The following is a 27,571-nucleotide window of genomic DNA, read 5'->3' as shown; positions in this document are numbered from 1 at the left end:
ACCCAGCCCTCATGACCATAGGTGAGGATAGGAACGAAGATCGACCGGTAGATCGAGAGCTTTGCCTTGCGGCTCAGCTCTCTTTTCGTCACAACGGTGCGGTAAAGCGAACGCAATACCGCCCCCGCTGCTCCGATTCTCCGGCCAATCTCACGTTCCATAGTACCCTCACTCGCGAACAAGACCCCGAGGTACTTGAACTCCTTAACTTGGGCTAAGGACTCATTTCCTACCCGGAGTAAGCAATCCATCGGTTTCCTGCTAAGAGTCATGGCCTGGGGCTTAACCCAGAGTGAAAATGAAAATGCTGCGCGCCAAAATTATGTGTATGCTTTATTGTGCATGCAAACTTTTTCATAATGCTTTATCTAAATAAACGAAATATTCGGTTTATTATAGCTTTAAATAGCTACCTGACTGCTAAGCTATCCCCAAATGTCTAAAGTTCCATTCAAGTTATTGCAAATGAATACAAGTGAGGCAGACCTTACACATATACACATACACACACACACACACACACACACACACACACACACACACACACACACACACACACACACACACACACACACACACACACACACACACACACACACACACACACACACACGCACACATCTGACTTGGGATGGGATAGGTTAATACACTTGAGGTGGTAAACAGGTTGTTGTTTATTCTCTTGCCAGAAGGACTATCTATGTCTATCTAGACTAGGCTTCTTATAAATGTTTATGAATATTTTGATTCTTTTTTTCCCCCCAAAGATCATATTCGGGGCTAATTAAATAACATCCGAGGCTTTATCCCCGAATAAAACAGCATAGGGACGCCCCTGCCTTAAGCTAACGTATTTATCCACGATAGCAGACACTTTAAATAACTTGCAACTTATTTCAAATTTCAAATAGTATACTAGATACATACAAATATATATAAAGGAATATATACGAAAATGAAATAGCTAAAGTTAATGCAAAATTATGATGTAGTCGAGTGTTCTATATATATCTATGGTTGGATGTCCATGTCCTACAGGCTGCAGCGATTGCGCCATGTACCACAAAAAAACGCTACGCATTATTGTCAATGTAGTTTCAGACAAATCTCCCAGAAACCCCCAGGTAACCCAACCGGGAAGTAGATTGAGAGCGCGGAATAGTCAAAAAATAGCATGCGTGCCTCGAACCTGCACTTTTTAACAGCGTTGACCATTCATGAGCGATGTAACTGAGTAACGTTGGAATAATGTGCAACTGGTGCCAGTGTAAAGTTGCTCGTACCTTGTTTGCCTATTATGATTAGAATAATATCTGAAATCGGGCCCTAACGCGGGCGTATTGGAGGTTGCTAGCTAGCTAGCTAACTAGCTAGCATCAGTAATAATTCTCCATTACTTCTGGCTTGGAACATCAAACAATAGCCCAAACTGAACACGGGCACAATTAACAAAATGTCTAGCTTTAACTTCGGATCGACGACTATTGGGGCGCCCGCCGCCGGTGGGGGCTTTGCGTTTGGTGGGGCGACCAGGTAATGGTTTTGTTTAGCTTGAGAAACCATAGTGGGCCCTGCATGGGAATACTTAACGTCATAACTCTTCTTTTGGCATAAATCAACCCCTTGTTTATAACATTTGCATGCTATGTATGCATATGTTTTTATGTACGGAAAGTATACTCATGGTTTTGAGCAAACGTACATACATAGAGGACATTGGATGAATGTGTTAGTAATAACAACAATCGCATGTGATAGCGAAAGTTAAGCAAAGTGAATATTTCTCACCCAGATTACAAGTTGAATTCTATGCATATAAAGATGGTATCTTTCTATCGAACCTTGCGACCATAATCCATCTATGGCTTAATTTATGTTATTCGTTTATTGTCTTTTAGCAGAACAAGCACATGAGTCGGTGCCCTTCACTTCTCTGATCCTATACATACATGCTGCATACTGACGTTTTTGGTTGGGTTGCCGTTTTAAATGGGATAATCTGGATAAAACCTGGGGGCTAACTAATGTTTTTCTGTCTTCACTCTTAGTGCGCCCGCACCTGCAGCCAATGCCGGCTTTAGCTTTGGTAATGCACTGGGCGCAGCGTCTGCCGCTCCGGCAGCGGCCGCAGCCACTCCAGCCCTCAGTCTCTTCGGCCAGAAACCCACAGGAGGCTTCTCTTTCAGCACACCTGCCGCAGGTAAACCTTTGGGTAGCACACAAATCAACAAGCAATTAAGAAGTTGGTATTATTCGATAGACTTGGTGTTAACTCATATACATGGTGTTGGTAAATCACAGAATTGTACGTTGATGAAAATGTTACTACAATGTGATATTTGAATGTTTATGCCTAAAACGGACAACTTACAAATATATATGGTGTAATCCATTTTTGTGGTACGCCGGTATGTGCAAGTCGTAAATTGTAAATCTCCCAGCTTTCTTTTGATTGATTTTACGGAGGAACTCCCCCTTTTTGATATTTACCATTTATCTGATACCCAATATCAGATAAATGGTTAACCCATTTTATACTGTCCTGACCCGGGACAGGTCTGCTGGAAGTCTTTCTGAATTAGAAGCGGGCCAGACTCGTATGATAGATCAAATAAAACATGAGCTTGCCGATTCTTCTGGTTCCAAGGCTATACCAATGTATTTCATCTTCTGAAAATGTTGTCTAACTTACAGGTGCTGTGGCACCCACTGTTGGGCTTACATTAGGTAAGGTTGTGTTTTCTTCTATACGTTTAGATTATATGAGACATGCTTAAAATATCCAGTAGCCAGGCCTGCCGAACACTTTCATGTATACGATATCTGAAATTAGATTGTCTCTATTCATGTGTCGGCCACTCCTCACACGCCATTGGTGCACACGCATGCTTAAAAGGGCAATTAAACATCCCAAACTGAATATATTTATTCAACTGTTTGCGCGCTGCCTCCCCCAGGAGCCCCTGCGGCTGCGACCGCCACCGCCGGCTTCAGCCTGGCCTTCAACAAGCCCGCTGCTTCAGCCGGGCCCTTCTCGCTCACAGCCCCCACCGCCGCCGCAGCCCCGGCCTCCACGGGCCTGATGCTGGGCTCCATGCTGGGCTCCATGGCCCCTCAGCAGCAGCAGCAGCCGGCCATCTCGGGCTTCGGCATGGGACTCGGAAGCATGGCCGCCAGCAGTGCGGCCCCCGCAGGCTTCTCGTTGGGCAACAGTCTCTTTGCAAACGCTGGGGCTGGTGAGGAACCCGAGGCCTTATAGTTGTTGTTGTTGTTGTTATCCCCAAGTTACGGGGTTCCCTTTTTAAAAAATGGTTGATTATTTTGTGGCTGTATCGAATTGGCTATGTCTGTCACTGATGGGGTTTGGCGTCCACTGTTGACGTTATGCTTCTCCACTTTGGTCTGGTAATATATGTACGGCTGAATTTATTTGGGTGAATCAAGCTGAAATTAAAGATTCATGCTTTAATAAAAGTTATAACTGTACAATTGAATCCTATAAATCTATGAAGATTTACAGTTAAAATACAAATGATGAATGAATGAAGTAGAAATCTGTTCCTCTGCGTGGGTGTCTGAATATGGCCTCCTCCTGGGTGACCTCTGAGCGTGTGCCTTCTGTTGCAGGTATGGGCCAGACCACACTGGGAGGAGCGGCCCTGACCCTGGGTTCTCTGGTAGCCCCCCAAGCCGCCGCTCCCGCTCCCAGCATGGGACTGGGTGGGGTGGACTTCAGCACGTCCTCGGAGAAGAAGAACGACAAGTCATCGGGCGCCAATCCTCAGTAAGTCCTGGAATTTGTGCTCTTTAAACGTTTCATTGTTTTTGGGGTAAACTGAAAGTTTACCAATTGGTCCGCAGTATTTTGGTTGACCTCTTTTTAACTGTGTATTTTGCTTGCATTGCTTTGTTTCTCAAAGGGACAGTAAAGCATTGAAAGATGAGAACCTGCCTCCAATCATCTGTCAGGATGTGGAGAATTTCCAGTGAGTTTAAGTGATAAATGGTTATTGTAAAATAATGCAATTGTCACCTGAAAACAAACGTTATGCAATGATATTGTTTAAAAAACCGAACCGACCCATAGCCATCCCCCTTCCCCTGGCAGAAAGTTTGTGAAGGAGCAGAAGCAGGTTCAGGAGGACATCAGCCGGATGTCCTCCAAGTCCATGGGCAAAGTGCAGGAGGACATCAAGAGCCTCAAGCAGCTGCTCTCGGTCAGCGCCAGCGGCCTGCAGCGGCAGGCCCTGGCCATAGAGAAGCTGAAGATGGAGACCGCACAGGTAAGCAGAACCAGTATGGAGCATCGGATAACGAGGAGCTAACGAAATGATGTATTTAACCTCAATTTAAAGTAGGAGCTTTAAAGTAAGGGTTAGTCAGGTAAGCAATACGTGTCCATGTCACTAACCCTGGCCTTAACCTGGTGGTCCGAAAACTTGAGTCGTATAATTGTTCAGGTTGGAATAGGTTTGGGATGGATTCTGTTTGGTTAAGAATGTTTTACTGCAGTTCACCCCTTTTTTTGTGAATTGAGCCAACAGCGGTTTGCTCAGATCATTAACTCTGTCCCTTTCCGGCTCGCAGGAGCTGAAAAACGCTGACATAGCGCTGCGCACCCAGAAGATCCCCCCCGGGTTGCAACACGAGAACACTGCTCCCGCAGAGTAAGTCCGCTACCGGGCAGTAGTCCAGAAACAACGATAACGGTTGGAAACCGTTTAGGCTTCCATGCGTTCACTGTTCCATGTTGGATCAGGTTCAAGGCGACCATCACCTTGGCCCTATGATGAATGGCTTATTTTAAACTGGCTACTCAACGGAAGTTCCCTCTGCCCTTCTGTCTGCCTCGGAACCATAAGTCCATATAATGTATCATAAGTCCTCTTAGCTTGTCTTTATGTTACGCAAACATGCCCCTTCGAACCTTTTTATGCAATGCCTGCCTACACTTGATCTCATCACCCTTGTCCTTCTGTCCTTGATCTTCCTGAACGAGCGTGGTAAGGAGTTTGTATTTGAGACCAACCAGTCGTCTCTCCTTTTTCTAGCTATTTCCGCTGCCTGGTGGAGCAGTTTGAGGTGCAGCTCCAGCAATACAGGCGGCAGATCGAGGAGTTGGAGAACCACCTTACCACGCAGGGCAGCGGCTCACACATCACCCCTCAGGGTAGGCCGCTGACCGTCCCACCATGCTCAGTTCAAGGCTGAATTACGTTGATATCTTGCTTGTGTTAACCCCAAACCACTTGTTTATTACAATTCTATTATCTTTGTATAGGCCCTCTTTAGCCTGGTAGATCAAGTCATTTCTGCTATTCAAGCCCGGTTTGGCAGCTCCAGCAACTTCCATCCCAGGGTCTAGTTGGACTGCTGGAACCATTAGTGTTTAGATAACATGATCCTCTTTTTGTGTGTTTGTTATAACAGACCTGTCCATGGCCATGCAGAAGTTATACCAAACCTTTGTGGCACAGGCCGCACAGTTGCAGTCTGTCCACGAGAACGTAAAGGTGAGTTTTCCTCTTCCTCCTTTAGACATGCATGTACTGGGAATGAGCATGAGTTCATTGATTGGTTGCCTAGCCGTTGCTATACATTTCCTGGATTTCTCCCCCCCCCCTCCAGCAAGGCTTGTTCACACAAAACAAATGATTAACCTTCGAGTTTAGTGGAGGGGGGAAAGAGCAATGCCATATTGGACTTAAGCCTACCCATCGTTTTGAAAAATCAAATCATCGTTCTGAGTTGACTCAAAAGACAGACGTGAAGTCAAAGCAATATAATCATGTGCTTGCTTTACTACCAAATCAAACGGGCTATAGAAGATTTTGTAGGAAAGTTATGAGTGTTGGAAAGGGAGCAGAAGTAGTAAACGACTAAAAAAAAAAAAAAAAAAGAAGTGTTTCAGGCACCTGGGGTTGAACTTAGCTATACGTTACGGTGTATCATTTATATTACCCTGTATTATATAAGGATAATAAAATACAATTTTCTGATTTTAATGCATATGCTGACCTGAAAGGATGCGCACATTGTCGTGAAAAGTTTGTTTGTAGAGACTACGATGTTTAGCAGCGGGCCGTGCCTCACCTTCAGGCAGCTGTGGGTAGCCCTGCACATTGAATCACACACAATGGAGGGCAGGTTGTGGGGGATGCAGCCTACCTGGAAACGGCATAGTACTTGTGCAAGATTCCTTGCCCAACCACAGCATGTAAACCTCCTGAGTTTAACCCCACCGTGCCCTCATGATCCTGTCTCGCTCCGCGCTCTTTGTTCTGCCCACAGATCCTGAAGCACCAGTATCTGTCGTACCGACGGGCCTTCCTGGAGGACTCCACCGACGTGTTTGAGTCCAAGCGGGCCTCCAACAGGAAATGGCAGAGCACGCCGCGCCTCACCACCGGTCCCGCCCCCTTCTCCAGCGTGCCCAACGCCGCGGCGGTTGCCATGGCAGCCACGCTCACGCAACAGCAACAGCCTGCTCCAGGTCTGACCGCCTTCAAGTTCTAGAACCGTCTGACACTTCTGAACTGAAACCCCCTCTCACTCTCTCTCTCTCTCTCTCTCTCCCTCTCCCCCTCCTTTCCCCTGTCCCTCCCCAACTCTCCCTTCCCTTCATACACTTGTAGTGAATGGAGTCTAGCTGGAGTTGAGGGCGGGGTGGGCATGGAATATGGGACTAGACTTATGAGTGGAAGAGCATAGATTAGACAAAAGTTAATAAAAATATATAGTTCCACAACAGTGTGTGTGTGCGTGTGTGTGTGAGAAGTGTAGTATTCGGTCGGTCTTGGATGCAGAGACGAAGAAGCCGATTGTGATAATAAATGTGGTGCCAAAGTCCCGACAGGACTAATTTCTTTGCTGCTTTGTCTCTGACCTCACAAAACCCTAGTGTGGTGGGAACACCAGATGTACTTGATAGGAAATGGCCCTCTGGTGGACATATGAAGGCAATGCAACTTGTAGTGTGTTAAGTGAGTGCAAGGCACTCCTCCAACAGAAGGTCTACTAGCGATGGATGATGACAATAGCAAACAGAAAGCAGGCAAGTCACTGGTTCCTTTTTAAGTACTAAATTTCTCCATCTGACTTTGCTTGATTGGTGACTTGTAACTTAATTAAGGGAGGGTCTTAAGTAGTCAATGACTGATATTGTATCTAAACAGTTGAGTAAAATGAGTGAAGGTCATTACAATTGGCATGGATACACGTGTTGGCATTTTGCTGTTCAATATAGATAAACAGGGTTGTGTGTGTGTGTGTATGTTGGGAGGGGGAGGTTCCCGGTACGTTTGCCCTAAAGTTAAACTGGTGTATGTGAAGTGTAAATAATGTAGCTCTTACTGTTACCCAACAAAAAAAGGGCACCCTCTTGAGTAGGGATGCTGTGTCTTGTCAGGTACTAGTGACATTGGACTTTCACTGCGTGGTTTTGTTTTTCGGCTTCAAGCCACGAACTAAGAGTATTATCCACCGCGGATATTGGCTCTCAGAACATCGACATTTGCCTTTATTTCTGGATACTGCTTTCATTGGCCCATGACTTGATTTCTATCCAGAGCTATGCGTAAATTTGCGCTTTACATTTCTTGTTGAAGAAACAACTTAGTATAAATTTGTGCCAAAATGCGAAAAATGTTAGCCACAATTTAACGTGAAACCTACAAATGCCTTGCATCCTCCGCTGTTTAAATATGTCATCATGTCCTCGGTACATATGTGTAGCCTAAAGCATGTGGCAGAGATTAAATCTTAACCTAAAGCTGTTATCCTACATGCTGCTCATTCATACTCTGAATCAGTATTCACCGAATCGGCACTACAATGCTGTACCCAAACACTAATGTTGGCACTAACTGTAGACTCATCCAAGTACATCATCCATGTCAGTATTCAATGAGACTGGCATTCAGTGTTTGATTTTTTTTTAAATATTTATTTGTGGGTTTGAGTAGTATATTGTCGCACAGTTCTCTTGTTCAAGCAAGTCTGAAGTTATTTTGTGTACGCTTTCAGGTTGAGCATACATTTAGAACCACAGCTGTTGAACCATTTTAAGAAGAAAAGCTGAACAAAAAACATGTTGCCTTTTTTTTTTTATGGCACTTCAAGTCATTTGATTTGTAAACATATGTCCAGTCACAACAACGCAGTGTTTCAGCTACTTCACTATGAATATTTAAAGCAATATGTCCATTCTATTTTGGGCAACAGGGTTTAGAACATTTTTCATGGTAATATACCAGAAAGATAATTCACTTTTATGTGTGTATTTATCTAACTATAACCGGTCACTTTAACTCATTTTAACACCAGAAATGCTATGGATGCTGAGACTGTTACAAGATCTGTGATACACAAAACCGTCAGCAACGCAATGTGCAGGGCTTGAATTATTTCCTTCTTTGATTGATAACATTCACACTAGGGTTGGGCGATTTACTTGTTATTTTTTTACCATTTAGCATTGAGTGTTACGGATCAACCGCAACTCGTTATTCACAATTATGCGAGAACACATTTCCAATGTGCCATCAGCTGCTATGCTCTATTCTGCCACAGGGTGAAAGCCATCGTCTGCAACTCACTTATTTCCCCATTTTTCTTTCATACATAATAAAACCATTAACAAATACAGTAATAGGCCGCTAGGCATGTTACTTTATTATACTAGCGATGAATTATGACTTTCATAAGCTTGCTATTCATAACTTTGAGTAGGCCATAAGCCGAAAGGAATTATTAAATCTGCGTTATATCTCGTTGCCTCAAATTGGGTGATTTCGGCAAGCAGTTTAACCGGAAGATGGAGCAACTTGGCAAACAAACTGGAGGAGAGCAATAGCAATTTTCATGTTTTTTTTCTCCATATTCAGTATGTATGCTGATTAAGTATAGGATATAATGTTGCCTTACTAATATGATCTCATCGTACCTGCCATATACGGCTGTGGATTGAGAAAGAAATCCATCAGCCCTTTATCTTTCATCAATATGTATAAAGGCAAAAAAATGAAAGCTGCGCAAATATCAACCATAAAATCATGAAAGTAGGGCTAATCTTGGGTAGAAGAAAGAACAGGGAATTTTAGCTGGCATTCAATTGAGAATTAAATAAAAGATATGCAAATTATCATTCATTAATTCTGCCTTTTGCTTTCCAATAAGCACAACATGCATGTTGTGTGTCAGAGCATTATGTTATTTGTTTTTGTTCCTCTGCTAGCTCCTTTCGCGGTGATGGTGCTAGCTGCCATTTTAGTACCATCAGTATCATAGGCTTGTACCTTGTGATCAGGCTCATTTCACTAGGCCGACGTCAGATCAAATTCTCAAACCTCAAATGACGGCAGCAGACAGTGAGCACTACCCAAGAACAGTAGCAGTTAGGGAAACTTGAATAAGTCAGAAAAATAATTTGAGTGGTGCTTTTAACAAGGCGTAATTGATTCGGACACGTCATCATTTTGTACGACCTTGACATACTGTTCTATCAGAAAATCGCTCAACCCTCATACACACTAGTACCATTGCACATCTGTCTGTACATGCCAAGAATGGTAAATGGTCTAGTATTTGTTTGCAACCTTGGGGTTGACACACTAACACTTTGGTTGAAGTGGCGTTATTGTGTGCGTGTGTAGAAGGCAGTTTGAGAAATTAGTGCCTGGGGAAAAAGGTGGGGAAAAAGGTGCGAACGCATTTCAGGTTATAGCATACGTCGGCTTAGTCTAGTCGCGTGGTTCCCCAAGATCAAGGGGTTTTTCCCAAGTGACGCATTCAAAATGTCAACATGAAAGTATCACTTTCATGTAAACGTGTTTTAAGTACCATCCAGTCTGGGACTTTTCTTTACCTAAAGTGGAACCTAAGCTTCAGCAGTGTGCTGGTGTGTGTTTGATGCTGGAGACGGACTGAGCTAGCAAACTGAACCAAGAGCAAGACATTTACTAACTGTAAAATGTTGTGTGCCTAACTGTTTCAATAGTATTATATTTTTGTTCTTTAAGGGCTACAATTTCAAATGCTAGTTGGACCAAGTCCAAGTTGGACTAGATTGAACACCATTTGGTTTTAGTTTTCATCCATTCAGATAGAATTTTAATGAATGGATGATCACGTGAATGCACCAACTTTTAACTTATTCCAGAGAGGGACTGAGTTGGCCCATCTTATTTAATGCTTCTTGAAGACAAATGAGAGGATTTGCTGCCAAACTAAATCTAAGTATTACTGTTCTATCTCATCCTCCTCAACAAAGACAATGCAGTGTTTTTAAGGCTTTTTTCAAGGCTTGAGCACAAGGTGCTACACCGTGTCTTGCATATTGTATCCTAAATGCAGGTTATGTCACTGTCATTCGTTTGGCAAGCAAGACAAGTTGATTGTTCTGGTTTGATTTGTGGAACTCTGTAGTTAGGAATATATATTTAGTACGGTTGCTGCTCCATGTCAGGTAGCCATTTTCTGCTGGTTTGGAATTAGTGCGTGTGTGTGTGAAACAATTCTTACTCCCAATCCTATATGATGGTAGTTTTATAACTCAGACCCTCAAGCCAAACAGAATTGTATCGCTGTTCTTTCGGTCACTTTTAAATGTAATAGGCCAAATCACCTCAGTGATGCTTGATCCCATTTTGGACCTTTTCTAGTTAATCATTTTTTTGACCATCACATTGTACCTGGCTGTCCAGGCCATAGTATTATTTAAGAAATCACACAGTTTGTGCACCTTTTTAGGGTTTTGTAACATGCTTTGTCGGTCGATACTACTGAAGTGGCCCGGTTTGGAAAAGTCAAACCACAAACCTTGGGTGATCACTTGTGGTCGTTTTCTTGTAGGAATGTAGGATGGGTTCTCTCTTGAAATGCTGTGACGCTATTTTGTGGAGGAGATTCTACTGGCACTTAGTTAAGAAGTGTTCCTGAAAATGTTATTTATATAATATCCACCTTTGCTCATTTTATATGGTATTCCCAATCCTTACCTAAACAAATGATAAACTCAAAATTCTGATATTTCAGACCAGGTTGTAAGTAGAGCTATCGGCCGGTTTGCACCGTTTTGAATGACTGTTTTGTCGTATGTATACAAATATTTGAATCCCAGACAGCAACTTGAGTTCCCGGGTCTAACTGATTGTTTGCAATACGTAAACTGGGGGCAGGAGTTGATGGAGAGCATGCAATGACAGAGTTCATTAGTTTATCACTCCAATTGTAATAATTAAATGGACCCCGCCCCCCACCCTCCCACACTTCCTTCCTCTCTCTCCCATTTTCATGTAGTCATGTACACTTGACAGGGAATCACAGATGCTACTTATATCCTTTTTTTATCTAAATCTTGAATGCTTTTGTTTTTAAAGATGCGTGTGTTTATTCCTATATAACCTATGCCTGTCAATACAGTATGTTTAATATATGATTATGGTGTGCCTTCTTATGCTTTTTTCAATTACTGGTTCATGTGATGCATTTTTTTGGCATACGCTAGTTCATTCACTCTCAATCTTGGAGGTTTTTGAAAAACGTGTCAAATGCAATAGTGACTAGGAATTAACAATCAGTTCTGTTAAAAAAAACAAAAACTTTGTTTTTATTATGTAAATGGCATTGCATATTATAACTGACAATAAATCCGTTTTTAAATGAAGAAACCTTTTTGTCCTTGTTTCTTTTTTGACTTGAGCTTTTCAACATGTAGACTGATTGGAAATCATGTCAAAATTGGGTGTGTGGCTAAAAGGAAACAAGACAGGTTTCTGAGTGAAAGAACTAGCAACAAAAAATTGACATCCTATGCCAAGTGCACACGACTTGGGCCTAAAATGTTGCCTTTCAGACAATTGATTGCTGATAATCAATTTAATCAATGTAAGGGTCATCTTCACCCCTTAACAGTGCAGAAGCATTTCCCCTTGAGAAAAAAAAAAAAAGCCACATAAAAGGAGCTCAACATTTAAATATTATGTGCGCTTATTTTTGTACCAACTTTTAGTTACCGGTAATTATTATTAATGTGACCATAATCTTGTGTCAAGTTTGATAGAATACCTTCTCCTTGGAAGCTTCTGTCGTTTTGGTGATCGCTCCACACAAGATTAATTTGGCCCATTTGGACATCTAAGACAAAACTCAAACCCAAAACTCTGACCTCACCTACAATGCCTTACCCCTGTCACAGAAGGGGTCAAGTATAAACAGTTCAGAGAGGCAGTCTGGCCCAGGTGCCAAGCCATCTCAACCTTGTCATGTCATTAATGCTTAAGTGTTTAGGGATTAATATTTCTGGGCTTAAATCAAATATCTTTGTTAAACAGGGAAAGGGATAGTGTATAAATTACATTAACCTTATGTAAAACAAGGAGAGATGTTATGTCCTAGGTTTGAGCAAATGGCTGTTTTACACCCATAGTCCCTCATATAGTAGTGAAGTTTCCAATACGATTCATGACAAATGATGACTGCTAATGTTGGCTGACAATTGAATCAATCTTGTTGATAATGCATGTTAGTCATTCGATTAATCAAACTTGGTTGAGGGTAAGATCAATGGAGATAGTTTAGTGGACTGTACTAACAATTGCTTTGTCCCTAATTATCAGTCTATTCTGCCATCAGTTTTGACATCCACATCATTTATAAGGTGCCATCGTGGCTCTGACTGGCTCATTTGGTTTAGCACCTCAGCAAGTGAAGTACGGTATTACACAGAGAATGCAACCCTGCACAAAGATAAGCTTTTCATTATTGATTAAAGTTACAAGTCCTTCGCCTGCTTTACATAACGTAGTGTCTAGTTTTTGCTCCAGTTATTTCAAAGTCAAACTTGAACTTTGGAGGAGTTAAGCGTATGCTCTCTCTCTCTCTCCTCTCTCTCTCTTTCTCCCTCTGACTCAGGGTCCCAGGCACCCTTGGGTGCAGGGTTCGGGAACCCCTTTGCCTCGGGAGTCGGTACTAACCTGGGCTCTTCCAGCCTTGGAGGTACTGCCTCTGTTCATCTTTTTCATCATGCTACATCATAGACTTGTTTCCCTTTGTGTTTCCTCCTTCTTAAGCAATTTATTTCAATAGTTTCACTATTAGAAGCTTTGTATTGTATATTCAAAGTTTTTGACGCAGCCATCACTTTTTAATTTGTGAGTGGATCAAATTGATGAAAGAAATTAAAAAAAAAAAGTCCCTTGATGGAATGGTTGATTATTGAAATTCCCAGTCAACGTAAATAAGTCAGGATTTCGTTCGACTCACCTTCTCGCAAATTTGACGAGCAGGTTTGTTAATTTGTTGGCACTACTGGAGAAAAAACTGTTGTTGCACTTACTTTGTTGGACAAAACAAAGGTACAGCTATGGGAGCTACTTAACACATTGGAATAGAATGGATGTCAAAGGATCATCGAATTTGTTGGAGCGAGTTGAACAAAATCATGGCTGATTTGCATCTCAACGCAGGCAATGTCAACAATTATCTATTAAATTATTATTCTATTGTCTTCGCAAACTGGCCAAATCCGTTTAAGTGAAATATTTTTTACTAACAAGTGATGACTCTGGGGAAACCGTTTGAATCATTGCGACTTTTGTCCCTGAAATTCTTGAACTTCTCTGCCCAGCCTTGCTCAGGCAAGTTGCTCACAAAGATCAGACTGTTGATGAATTATTTAAAGTCTGAAGGCAGACGAGCACAGTCCTTAGTGAACGGGTGTTTTGCTTTCTTTCACTTCATATGTTTCAAACAATCATGTTGCTGGAAACGGATCTTACAGCACGTAATTGGTGAAGTCAAACTTTGCCAGCATCAACCCTCGCTGTAAAAAGGAGTCAACAGAGGTCTAAACCAATACCTTGCAGACGAGCCACTGAAAGAATACATTTAATCAAAATCCCTTCTGAATCTTCAACTACTTATTTTACTGTGCAAATCACCCTCCCTTAGGTAGAGTGTCTCCGTAACTCACTTTGGGTTTCCGAACCAGGCTCAGTGCCATCTTCCATTAGAAGTTCTGCCTTAACGCAGTAGGACGACTAGATCCAAGAGCAGCAAGTAGTAGTGTAGTAGACGAATGCACGAGAACAAGCGACGTTGCTGTCAGTTTGACTGCGTAAAACATCGTGCCGTGGCTACATCTCAAGGCCATTGTAGTTTCCTCCTCACCACGACGATATGCAGCCAAACCACCGGTTAAAGTTGTGACATGCCGAGTCTAGGGTGGCCATGGGACTCATGACTCGCCATGAAAATGTGGTTTTTGTGAGCAGTCTGGATGCGATTCAGCGTCCCATTCGATCTGCTTTCCCATGCATTCGGTTTTATTTTGACATTGCTATGCAATGGCGGTGCAGTGCAATCCATCCTTTGACTCACTGTGTTCCGCCTTGTTAATTCTAATGGCAGTCTTGGCCTGCGCATAATGCTGTGTGAAAATAGCTTTTGTTCATGTGTGATTGTGTGCCTCTTATAGAAGCTCTGCCGCTACTTTCTGGGACTCATCTTTTGCTTTGTGTGTGTGTGTGTGTGTGTGCGTGCCAACACCAGAGTTAACCTCCCTGTCTCTCTCCACCACAGGTTATGGTGGGGGTCCGGGGTTTGGCGGGGTGGGAACGGGGGGCTCCACTTTCGGCTTCTCCACCAGTAAGCCCACAGGAGGCAGTCTGAGTGCAGGTACATGCACTTAACTCGGTGCGCGCCTCGGGAGACTCACACACACGCATACCTGTGTCAAACCAGCAGGAAAACATAACCTCTGTCTCGTTTTGGGCCCGGGTAGTGGAGTGGCTCCTGGGGTGTTCGACTCCCAGCCGAAAGTAACTGGGTTCGATGCCCCATGTCCACAGTGTACCGGTAGGCGTCCTTGAGTAGCATGCGTCACCTCTACCTGCTGCTTAATCCCTCCACAATCCATATGTAACTGACTGTGCTCCAAGTCACCTTGGATAGAATTGTCTTCTAAATGGTAAATAACATGTTATTTTACAGTAAGGACAGTTTAAAAGATCGATTAACCTATCATGGAAAGTAATGATCTCTTCTCTCTAGCTCTCGCTCTGGTCCTTATTTAGATGGATGTTATCGGTTATAAGTGGGGTATTATTTTCTGCATACATTCTGAACCTTATCTCCCTGTGTCCGTCTCTCCCTCTCTGCCTCTCTCCGTCCCATCCAGGCTTCGGTAGCAGCAACACCTCGGGCTTCAACTTCAGCAGCCCGGGCCTCAACGCCTCGGCCGGGCTGACGTTCGGCGTCTCCAACCCCCCTGCGGTGGGCTTCGGTACGCCGGGCGCCCTCCAGCTCAAGAAGCCCCCCGTAGGCAATAAGAGGGGCAAGAGATAGAAACGTCAGCGTCGACCACTGAGAGAACGAGAAAAACATCGAGAACATAAAAACACATTGAGAGTTACATACCTTAAGTTGTGGTTAGGCAAATTGGCCCTCGGAGATTGTTGCGTCTCCCATCTGCTAACATTAACAGCATCTGGATCTGAGGTTAGAGCACAAAAGCGACAGCATTTTGAACATGTTTTTGCTTAGTTTTATCAAACTATTTTCATCTCCCACAATTGAATTGTAGTTGCCAGTGTAGCTCGTCTTTATATATGGTTTCCTGTATTGGTTTTAAATGTTTTTCTTTGGAAGTTCCTAAGATGTATAGTACAAGTGAGTTTTGTGGGGTGTTCAGTGCTAGCAGTTGTGGCTTCACTGACGGAATGTATCTGCTGTTTAGACCTACGGACGTATATCGTCCACTTTTGAGAGACGGTGTAGTGTGGTCATTGTTTACCTTTTACGGGAAAGTGTCACCATCGACTACACAGGGGGATACGTCATTCGGTCTGATGGGAAGGTAGCGTTTAGCTGCTTGCGTTGCATTGAAAGCATGACTTCGTCCATTGGCATCGGCTCGGTATTGCTGCTCGAGTACCTTTGCTTTTAAGCACCGCAGTGCTTTTAGTAATGCTGAACTTAATAAATACAGGTGATGCGTCAAGTATTCAAGAAAATCGCCAGGGAACATTTTCATCCTGGGTCATTTGCATAATTCAGATAAGACTCCTTACCATTAAACAATTGTAATAAATTTCAAGCAAGGAACCACCAATTATGTTACTTAAAGCGGATACAAGGGAATGAATGTGTGTGGTTTCAACCTGACAGAACGGTTGGGGCGTTTCCATCTCAAAATGTAATCTGATTCAAGACTTTTGTAGGGACAGGAGACGGTACCCCAGGAAGGGTCTTTTTTGGGGCGGGGGGGATAAGCACAGTTTTATTTTTGTATCCACTGGAGAAAACCTTAATTTTGTTAGGAGGGTAACCAGCACATGGGGGGGAGTAGTCCCTGAAGTCCAGACAACCCTATGTTGTCGTCTCTATAGCGTCCAGCCAGTTTTGTAAGATTGTGTTCCAAACACACTTTCTGTGACTGTTGAAATGTCTACCAACGCGGGGCAAACCGAATTGGAAGGAATATTTTGTTTGCACTTGCTAGAGAATGTGCTGGCAGTGACTTTGTGAATGTGCCTGCTGTCATGTACTAGTATGAAATATAGTCTGTCTATCGTTTGACGTCTTATTTTGTCCTGATGAGTCTGACATTTTTATTTTTTTTTTTCTCTATTCAAACATCTGTCTGCTACCAAATACTTGGACTTGTGATATTTTTCCCCCCATTTTTCTGTTGGTGTCAACCTGTATTTTCAACAACTTCTCTTTATAAATAAAGTACTTGAGATGTCTGCCTTCTAAACCTTAAACTTTATTCGCCTCGCCATCGTGTATGATGGTTGTCGACTCTACTCGGCTGCCGTGACACCGCCTCGTTCGCCTGGGTTGCTACGCGACGGTGCTTTATTGATAAACACCTTGTTGCCATAGGGATAAGGTCCTCTGCTCCGTGGATCCGTTGGGTGTCGAAGTCGATGACTCCGTCGTTATTCAACATTCACAGGTCAGGTGACGTAATGATAAACCGTCGTACAAGGTTCTGGGCGCTTTACCGCTGCCCTGCAAGATGAAAGTAAGGGTTAGGAGTAAAGCACTTTGATAGCAGGACCTGTTTCGCCTAGCTAGTGTGTGTGCGTGTGTGAGATATAAGCAAATTTTAGCTTGAGCCCGTCTTAAAGTTCTGCTCATTTGCTTCTAACTACATTATATTAATGCAATAATTCTTCGTGGGCTTACTAGCATCTGCGACCCGATCTTTAAATTATTTTAAAGGTAAATATCTGGATTCTACAGGAGGACGTGCAGTACTCGTATTACATATTTACCTTTTATATATTTATTGAATTTATATTACGACCCTAGTGACTGTATAGAATAAATAAGGGACGTAATCATAAACCAGTACAACAGGTGAGTGACAAAAGTTGTCTGTTTAACGTGGTACACAGTATTTAAAATATATCAAACTTAACGTAAGAAAACCAGTCTTCGTAAGAGTAGAGGTCACCAGAAATTAATGAAAACAAACCTTCCTACTCTCTACTTTAACAAAATTACAGGGGCTGGGGTGGCACACACGAATGGGTTACAATAGAAAGTTGGAAGAACATTACATAAACTTGTTAATTATGTAGTTTTTTGATCAGGGTTTGCTTCTTATTTCTCTTACAGATTATTTCTGTATGAATTGGTGTTTCTGCAGCCATGCCTCCTCCAGATACCATGTACTGCAGCCAGCAGATCGCAATTCCCACTGAACTGCCCGACATCCTGAAACAGTACACCAAGGCAGCCATCAGGACCCAGCCCAAGGATGTGCTGCAGTGGTCTGCAGCGTGAGATAAATCGCTTAATATATTAGGCTATCGTGTTTCAATTCAAGTAATGCATATGTGTGTCATTTGGGGATTTATTGGCCATTATAAATGCATTGATAGGCTGCAGTCCCACAAATCACTTTTCTAAAAGATAAAAAGAAAAAAGTTGGGCTAGGCCCGCAAAATGAATAACATGATGGATCCAACCATAATGCCTCTTTGGCAAGACATTCAGTAATTAGGAAACGCCAGCACTTGGATGACATCAACAAGTGTGTTATCACATACCATCTCTCAAGACTAAATCAGGTTAGGAATAGGCAACTCATTAAAACAACATGGCCACCTCGGCGACTGTCGCACGCTCCAGAGACCGCTTAATTAGTTTGCCCTGCTCCCCAACAAGGGCGAAATAACTGGCGATCGGAACAAGGGGAAACGTTCAATAATAATTGGATGGTTTATTTCTATATCTCCTACTCCACCAGGTATTTCTCTGCGTTATCTAAAGGAGAGCCCTTTCCTATCAAGGAGCGAGTGGAGATGTATACTGCAACACAGAGGACAGACAGTGGGCTGACCCCTGGTCTGCTCAAAGTCTTGCATCAACAGGTGAGACTGCTGCTGTCACCGCACACAGGCCTGCCACCGCCATCGGTGATTAATGAAGCACCTCAGGATTGATGGATTTGAATAGAATATATTATGAGCAGCAAGGTGACGGTTTTGTCTGTGTGAAACGTATGATGGTTTCAATGTTTGCTCTCCTAGCGTTGAAGACGCTTGGAGCAGATGCCGGTATATTGGGCGTTTGAGGCATTCTTTTGGATGCGTTTCTTCTTTATAAGAGACCCACACATGCGAACCTGGATCTATTTGTTTACCGATACACTGCCTTGGGAAATGCCTCTTTCTCAAGTATTTTTATTCATCTGTGTGTGTGTGTGTGTGTCTCTCTCTCTCTCTCTCTCTCTCTCTCTCTCTCTCTCTCTCTCTCTCTCTCTCCCTCTCTCCCTCTCTCCCTCTCTTACTGTTGAAGTGTGACGATTCCAGTCAAGAGACAGGGTAGTCATGTTTGTTTTGGCACAGCACCAGCCAAATGTTAGTATAATTTAGTATCTTAGCCACAAAATCCAACTGTGGCAGCAAATGTTTGACCTGCCTGATTTGACAAATATAATTTCAATAGGATTCATTATTCAACAGATCAGCTGCCAAATGATGAAAATGAAAAACAGAACGTTGCTTATAATTTACTTTTAGTCCTATTTCACCCTATCAACCCTGTTCATTAAACCTGTCAATAGAAAATAATAATAACAATAATAATAATAATTAAAAATGCAAGCAGCATTTTACGGGTTCCAAGCCTAAAGCTGACCAATAAGACCCTCATTAAGACCCAGACAAACCATTGAGTCCCTGACGCAGACCATGAAGACCTTGTCAGACCATTAAGACCCTGACAGACCATTAAGACCCTGACGAAGACAATTTAGACCGTTTTTGTTTGCATACGGTTGACAACGCTGGTATAGCCTCAGCTTTGATCTTTTGATGGGCGAACAAAATTTCATGACTGTACGTGAACAGAATGAGGAGTTATGATTCTTTCAAGTTTTCAATTGATCGCTTTAGCGCCCCCTATAGTCATATTTTGATTAACTTTAGTCTGGTTATCCTTGACCTATGCTTTTTTAAATACACCAAGTTTGGTGAGGATTGACTCAAGTTAACCCCGCCTTTAGTCACCTATCATTGATTGGGCTAATTTGGACGTCCAGCCGCCATTTAGTTTCAGGTTCTGGGTTTCCTTCGAACATTTGCTCAGCATGAAGAAACACAAATGTCTGGGATTTCATGACTGTAGGTGAAAGGGGTCAGAAAATATGTCTGTCCAAATTTTCCATTTTCAGTTAATTGATATAGCTCGCCCGATCTTGGTCAAATTTGGAGAGGTTGCATTTTCAGTCAATTGTTTTACCGCTCCATATAGCCTGATATGGATACAATTTGGAGGGGTTCATCTTGACCCATGTTTCTTTGACTACACCAAGTTTGATGAGGATTAGTTTAAGTTAACCTTGCCTTTTGGCATTAAGTTAATTTTGGACGGTTTTGAGCCTCTGGCGGTCATGTTGTTTTGTTGGTCCCGCTCAAATCAAAAATTCCTTCTAGGAAGTGTGGTGATTTTAGTCACATAAAAAAATAAATAATATAACTAACAATTACAATAGGTTGCCTTCGCACTTTGTGCATCCTAATTAAAGCCTCCCCAGGGCCTTATATCAAGTCTTATATGTCTCCCTTGGATGGTGATGAAATTAGGGCTAATATTGTCTTATAATAGGTCCATGCTCAAAATCCGCTATGGAGAAAATGAATGGGATTTTTACTTCCTGTTATGCAAATCAGGGGTCACAGGCCACGCCCATTTTGATGCCACAGCCTAATTGGAAATATGTTGAGTCTATCTTGTTCAGAATTTGATTTTTGAACAACTTTTGTATAGGACTCAAGATCATAGGAGTCCATTTTGATGTTGATATAAGCATTTTAGTCTTCATGTGTTTCAACCACACTCTTTGTAGAAGTCAATGGCTCCTGGGCGCTTTAGTTTTTGTTCTACAGACTCTGATTAATGTCAGATTGAAGACATTGGTCCATAGATGATAGGTGCTAAAGGATTTTTGTCTAAGTAAAAAAAAACTAGGATCCTTAAGGAATTTAAGGTTTTTAACAAAGTTCGAGATAGTCGTAAATCCATCCAAATAAAGTCATAGGTTCTTGAGGCATATTTGTTCACCATGAGGATATCCATGTGTTAACATATCATCACTGTAAGTGATAGCAGTTATGAGATATGTTTGTTCAAAGTTTGCATTTTGGACAGTTGCTATAGCGCCACCATATTTATTTATTTTTTTGATTTACCGGTATATTGATCTGGGGGAAAGAAAAAAGGGTGCCTCTCTAAACTGCATCAAATGATGTTCTATTAAGACTCCTCTTCCCACTCTCTCTCTCTCTCTCTCTCTCTCTCTCTCTCTCTCTCTCTCTCTCTCTCTCTCTCTCTCTCTCTCTCTCTCTCTCTCTCTCTCTCTCTCTCACTCTGTTAATTGCCCTCCTGTGTTTGCGTCTGTAATAATAATTCCCGCTCTCCCCGCCCAATTCTTCTGTCAGCTTTCCCACGAGCAGACGTGCAGCCGGGAGGAGCTGCAGAAGAAATGGAAGGGGCTGTGTTTACCCATGATGCAGCTTGAGACCATCATGTCTCTGGGCAACTTCAGCTCAGAGGTCCACTGGATGCACTTCCTGGCCCTAGGCTGCAGTTCCCTTGGTGGGGTGAGAAGATATACTCAGGATGTACTGGAACAAAAACAACCTACTGATAGAGATATGTGTCGAGTCATGACATTGAATGACATTGTAATGGGGACATCAATACATTGGGTTTACTGATATACAATACACCTATATCGGTATGCTGTTAATGTTATCCAATTATTTCTGAACTTTGTGGAAAAATAACATATTGATCTTATGATACATAATATCAAGTGTATATTCTGTCCACATGGGGGCAATCATGCTCTAATTTTGCTATTGTATTTAATTATTTTCCCCAACGTTTTGTGCCTCTGTATGGTTGTGACTAGTCCCATATAGATCACGCATATATGGTCACTTTTAAGCACACGCAAACACACACAGACACACGCACACACACACACACGCACACACACCTTGTTGGTCATAATTCCAAACTGTCTGTGTGTGTGTGTGTGTGTGTGTGTGTGTGTGTGTGTGTGTGTGTGTGTGTGTGTGTGTGTGTGTGTGTGTGTGTGTGTGTGTGTGTGTGTGTGTGTGTGTGTGTGTGTGTGTGTGTGTGTGTGTGTGTGTTTTTAGACCATCACCAGTGCCTTGAAGTTTGCCTGTGAGCTCCTGACGGAGGAAGAGGAGGGTTCTGCGGCACAGATCCGCTTTGACACCTTCGCCAGCCTCTACACCTACCTGGCCGGGCTGGACGGGGAGGTCCCCCCCGACCACATCAGCGGTTACCTCGACAACCTGCGGATGCAAGCGTACGCCCCCCTCGCTTTGTTTGTCGGAGGTTGTGCATGCGTGCGTGTGAGCGTGTGTGCGTGTCTGTGTGTGGGATTGAATGTATGTCTGATTGTGTGTGTGTGCGTAAGTACGACCATGTTTGTCCACCATGGGTCAAGTCTGCACAATCGGTTGTACAGAGCAAACAGTACGTGCACAGAAGCCTACAAAACCTCTTTAATATCTCCTTAACCTACCTGTTAGCCTTCCTCTACGACGCCATTGTACACAGAGGGGATGGCCCATCCCTAACAGGAAACACACACACAAAAAAATCCTTCTGCTCAACTTTTGGGGGCGGGGCAGTATGATTCAGCCGTCCCACTTCCTCAGGAAGTCAGCGTCGGACAGTGGGACGGAGACAGACAAAAGAAAGAAAGGCAGGAAGTGAGGAAGGGCATGGACAAATCCTTTAAAAGGGATACAAAACAGAAAATAGTACAGCACTTGGGTGAATGCAAGAAAAGAGCATTACATGCTTTCGAAACTCCTGGCTGTTGTTGTCGCCTGGCATTCGGTCCAATTAATCGCTGGCACCTTGCACAATAGCCTGTGATAAATCACCGTCTTGCTGTATAAAAGCCTCCCTTTTGGGTGGTGGTCGCCATGTTTTCACACGCAGCCAGAAAGAGCACAAAGAGCTGTTATCTGAGAGTTGTCAGGTGAAGTTTGCGTCGAATCTGCCTTTTCTTTCATTCTTTTTTTATTTATATCACATAGCTCTTAAGAGATTGTCCCCCGCCATTGCCTGACTTGGCTTCAGTTCATTTGTAAGATAAGGTTTAGAACTGACATAAATGTTTTTTAATATTTTTGTCATAAAGGTTCTAGTCGTTTTTTTATATCTACTCAATGCAGCAACTACAGTTCATCACACCTAGAGCAGTCTGGGTCAGCCAGGGGAGCCTGTTGCCTTTGAGGCCTGTTTTTTTTACTTTTGGTGTGTCTGGCAGGAAAAAGAAGGAAGAGGAAATAGAAAGGGAGGGGGGAGGTTGAAGCAGATGCCTTGAGAGGATGAGGCTGAAATAGATAAAGCAGGCACTATCTTGTTCAATACTTCAGGCCATTGTGTGAATAAACGCACTCGCACACACATGCACGCACACACATACACATGTGTCCTTCCTATGAAACTATCCCTCATTAGCTGAGTAAGGCTGGGGAGTGTAGCAAAATACAGTCAGGCACCAGCAAGTACACATGGTTTACATACCTTGAGACTCGAATGTGTGTGAGCAGATACTGTCTATCTAACCCCTGACATAGTTTGGTGAATCATACATAGCATATTACCCCCTCACACACATTGTTGAAGAACTCCGGAGAATGCGATATCCTTCGGACAGTTGCCATTCGCCTCAGAAGAGCGCACACACACACACACACACACACGCACACACACACACACACACACACACACACACACACACACACACACACACACACACACACACACACACACACACACACACACACATGCACACATGCACACACACACAGAAATACACACACACACATACTGTAGATATGTGTACTCCACCCATATTACACAGCCTCAGTGGAATGTGTCATCATATTGTTAGGCGCTCATATGTGTTTCACAAGAAAACCCAAAATAAATGCCTTGGTTATTACGGAAGAGTTTATCTTTCTGTCTAAGAAAGACAGATGGCCCAGAATGGACAGATTGACTACACAATAAAAAAAAAATATTTTGTCGTTCTTATTTTGACAATTTTTTTCTTTTTAGTTTTTTCCGTTTTAAATTTTTACAACGACACTAATAGCCTACTTTTTCTTGCTTTCCCATACCTTTGTATTCTCTATCAGTGACTGTGCGAAACTATGGTGCCGAGAAAATGTTCATTGCTGCTGGTTTGTTGGTGGTAGTCCCTGTGTGAGCAGATGGTACAAGAAGTCATTGCTTGAAATCTTGTACCCTGCATCTCCCACCAAGACTGGCCTATTGCACAACCCTCATGCTCTTTCCCTGAGTCGGGCTCATGAATCCCCTCGTCTCCAGAGACACGATGAATTTGGCAGAGCAGTGTTAAGAAGAGAGAGAGAGCGAGAGACATTAAGAAAGAGTTCCAGTAAAAGAGAGAGACAGCGGGGTAAAAGGCGGGCAGTAGATCATATAGCCAGCTGCCAATAGACATAATGAGAATAGGGCCAAGCCGTGTCTTTCCCAGAATGCTGTCTTAACATCTATCTGCAAATATAATTCATGGTGCTTCTGTAAACTGGCCTTATGTATGCTAAACAATTTGAGGTACGGATGATGTGAACAAAGATGTACTGTGATTCAGTGATTCCCAGTAAATGCCTGTGTACTATTGCGTTGTATGGGGTTCATCTGAAAGTCATATCTGACCATTGAGGCAGTTCTTGGAAGAAACAGCCCGGCCGAATCAGTACCAGGTGGGCCGTCTTCCAGCGCTTATGTGCGCTCGCGTACGAACTCACCGTGTGTGTGTATCCCAGGAACACCAGCCACCTGTATGTGGACATTTATGTCATGTGTAAATCAACCGGAGGCATTTTACTATTTTATTTTTTTCCTGTTTCGTTTCCTTTTTGTCCAGGGAGCTGCAGGGGGGAATGGTGAAGCCATCGGACTTCGTTCATCTCGAGAACGTGGACATGTCGTCTCCTGCCACGGTGACCTCTGAAGGGCCGTCTCAGCGTGAAGCCATCTAGCATACGAGTGCTTTTTGGTTTAAAACGTAAACGAGAGAGAAGGCTGAACTTGCGTGTCGAGTCGGGCTCAGGGGGGGGAGACCCCGCTGAGAACGGACCAGCGATCAAATTTGTGTGTCATCGTGAAGATTAGGCCTACATGTAGATGTGTGGAGGATCTGGTATCCATTTGAAACAGCATTAAACAGCGTTTAAACCCGTGCACCCTCCCAACCCCCCGCCCCAACCCCCAGATTGCATTTGAACCTTTGACCTAACCGCATAATGTTCTCATCGATCGGATGTCAAACATATTTCTATGGGGGGCATATTTCTATGGTGCTGAATCGGGTGTATCACAGACGCCATAAGTTCTTGGGGCATTGTGAAAGAAACTGCCACGAGGCCATGGCGGAAGAGGCGGTTATATTTGACCTTTGGGAGAAGGAACCAATATGCCGTGCGTGTCATTAGTCTTGCGAGCCGAGTGTGTGTTTCTCAAGAGTGTTTTTTTATCCCTGAGTTTTTTAATGTAGACATATGTATTATTTATGTCACTTATTGCTTTGCAGCAATGATTGAACAAAATATGTCAATAGTAACTAATAAAGTTGATTCTCCATTGTGAGGGTTAGTATGAGGATTGTGTTTGCTAATCTGCACAAACAAACCCAACAAACATCCACATGCACACTCACACACTCACACACACTCACACACACCACAAATCCCAATTAAACAGAAAAGCTTGGTGATTAAAATTGCTTAATTGCTACTTGTGCTCCATTGACATTGTCCATATTTGAGTAGCCGGCGACAACATTGTCTCTAAATTTAAACGCATTCGCTTTGCCAGAGCTCTCTGAATATAATCAATGTTTTTCATCCCACGCTATTAACCAATCATAGCAGGAGTTTCTAATCAAGACATTCAAATGCGGCGTCATTAGCCCTGATCTGTAAAGAAGATGGGGGGAAGAGAGGAACTGAGTTAATAGGAAAAAATCTGCTAAAACACACACAACCTCTTTTCTTTAAACACACTCAGCCCAGCTTAATTCCGGCCCTCATTTTGGCTTCGCACACAAACATAAGCAAACTGTTCTCACAGATCTCTCCTCTCTCATTCTGATTTAATCACTCAGTCACACACACACACACACACACACAGAGGCGTGTTTGTGCCGAGGTGCACACTTTACAAGAGATCTTTGTGAGGCGGCCCAGCTCCAGGTATGTCGAAAGCAGAGAGGGTTTTTTCAGGGAAGGACGGGGCGGGGGGGGGGGCTGTTTTGGTTGAGTGTGGTTTTAAGGAAGGAACCACGGTAGGGCTGAACCAGGGGTCCTAGGGGAAGGCATGCAGAGACTTGCCTGACTCCCTGGAAGCAAAGGACTCTTTGTTAATTTATTTGTTTAAACATGTGCTCACAGGCCCAGGCAGTGCTCTGGTACGCCGTTCTCTACAGCGAGCTAAGTACACTAAAGAGTCACTTTAATCCTAATTTGGTTCTCTCTTTCAGCTTTATCCTATTTTCATACAAATCGTTCTCTTTTGGTTTGACCTCACAAAGGGAAAAAGCCACACTCTGTTCATAATTTGAACTCTGCGTCAAGGTTACATTGTACCAGTTCTCGCCCTGCCTGGTCGTATCCGAACAGGGAAAGCAGAAGCAATTTGCTTCATGGTTTTAATTAAGGCCCGACAGGATGTGTGCGGGTAGAAACTTGTTGACTGAAGAGAACCCTTTCTCCACATGAGAGGAAGACGCTTGTAGACAACAGAGTTGTAGAAGACTTGTGGCACGGCATGGTGCCTCATGTTGGTATTTCAGGTATTCGGTTGAAAATTAAAGAAAGAAAACAATAGGTGTAAAGTGAATGAGGGGAACACAATATGTTGGGCATTACTTTGTCTCTGGCAGCTGTAACCTCTGAGTGAATGCGAGGTGGTGCTTGAATACATTCATCTTTTGTTTTATTCAGTAGAAGAAACAGTAGAAAGGTTATTTATGGATGTGTTTTTCTGTGTGGTGAATTCTTTCCTGACTGGGACTGTTGTTGATGGTGCCGGTGAAAGCACTGCTTTTGCGGAAAACACGTGGATGTGGTGCCCAAGTCAGGGTTTTATCATGACATCACTGTCTTCAGTGTCTCATAGCCAACTACACATGGGCTTTGGGAATTTTGTGGGTTATCTGTTGTCTTGCACCCTTCCATTACAAATGACAGACAGGCCGGGGCAGGTCCTACCACCACCGTGTCCGTGACAAACATTACAAGGTCACAGACGAGGATCGAGGTCAGCGAAACAGTTTCAAATGCAGAAATCATATTGCTCAAGGGTTAGATGACCCATAACGATCTGTCACTTCTTCTGTACTTAGTTCGGGGTAATGCAGTGAATACAGAGACAGCAGAGCCTGACTTCAACAGCATAAAAGCCACACATACGGCTATACCTTGGCATAGCTGATGAGGGACATGTAAGTACACCTGCAAAGCTGGTACCTATGGCAATGATGTGTGTGTGTATGTGTGTGTGTGTGTGTGTGTGTGTGTGTGTGTGTGTGTGTGTGTGTGTGTGTGTGTGTGTGTGTGTGTGTGTGTGGGACATAGGGGAATCACACCCAGAGTTGTGTCGGGCTGTAATTATGGATACACACTGGGATTGTTTTGCACTAGGATTTTTTTTTCCTTTTTTCCAGAGCAGATGTGAGCCAGCTAATAAAAGGCCTGTTAATCAGCGGAAAAAGACAAAAAAAAAACAGAAGCCACGCATGTGTTTTGGTGCCCGCACTCAAACAAAGCAGCTGGTTCCAGCCGTATATATATAGCAGCCGGGGACACATGGAGCAGTCAAAGGATTAACCGCAACAACACTAATTTATACATTTGTTTCTTTGATGTAATTTAGTAAACAAAGTATCTTTTTTTGAAGAACTACTCTAGTGAACCTAATCTCCCTTTGGAGTGGAATAAAGTCTGTCTGTTTGTCTGTTCGTCCTTCTGTC

General features: G+C 43.1%; 2 protein-coding genes across 5 annotated transcripts; both read left to right on the top strand.

Annotated features, from left to right (window-relative positions):
- Positions 1–1,108: 1,108 nt before the first annotated feature.
- Positions 1,109–16,759, top strand: nup58 (nucleoporin 58). Of its 4 annotated transcripts, XM_060045712.1 has the most exons (14): positions 1,109–1,533; positions 2,049–2,200; positions 2,695–2,727; positions 2,958–3,236; positions 3,628–3,784; positions 3,921–3,986; positions 4,109–4,283; positions 4,588–4,667; positions 5,052–5,170; positions 5,431–5,513; positions 6,292–6,493; positions 12,913–12,996; positions 14,581–14,676; positions 15,179–16,759. In XM_060045712.1, the coding sequence occupies exons 1-14, from the start codon at positions 1,454–1,456 to the stop codon at positions 15,343–15,345; spliced, it is 1,773 nt and encodes a 590-aa protein (XP_059901695.1). In that variant the 5' UTR covers positions 1,109–1,453; the 3' UTR covers positions 15,346–16,759. The 4 variants fall into 4 exon arrangements, with proteins under 4 accessions (XP_059901695.1, XP_059901696.1, XP_059901697.1 ...); XM_060045713.1 differs by lacking the exon at positions 12,913–12,996; XM_060045714.1 differs by lacking the exon at positions 14,581–14,676.
- Positions 16,760–17,659: 900 nt separating this feature from the next.
- ropn1l (rhophilin associated tail protein 1-like) lies at positions 17,660–26,007 on the top strand. The gene is made up of 5 exons (XM_060045716.1): positions 17,660–17,792; positions 18,263–18,386; positions 20,958–21,119; positions 21,684–21,859; positions 24,467–26,007. Exons 1-5 carry the CDS (start codon positions 17,662–17,664, stop codon positions 24,579–24,581), a joined length of 708 nt encoding a protein of 235 aa, XP_059901699.1. The 5' UTR covers positions 17,660–17,661; the 3' UTR covers positions 24,582–26,007.
- The last annotated feature ends 1,564 nt before the right edge of the window (positions 26,008–27,571 follow it).

The sequence above is a fragment of the Gadus macrocephalus genome, chromosome 23 (assembly GCF_031168955.1).
Source record: "Gadus macrocephalus chromosome 23, ASM3116895v1".
Taxonomy (NCBI): domain Eukaryota; kingdom Metazoa; phylum Chordata; class Actinopteri; order Gadiformes; family Gadidae; genus Gadus; species Gadus macrocephalus.
The sequence above is the reverse complement of the archived record's forward strand: the minus strand, read 5'-3'. Positions and strand labels throughout refer to the sequence as shown.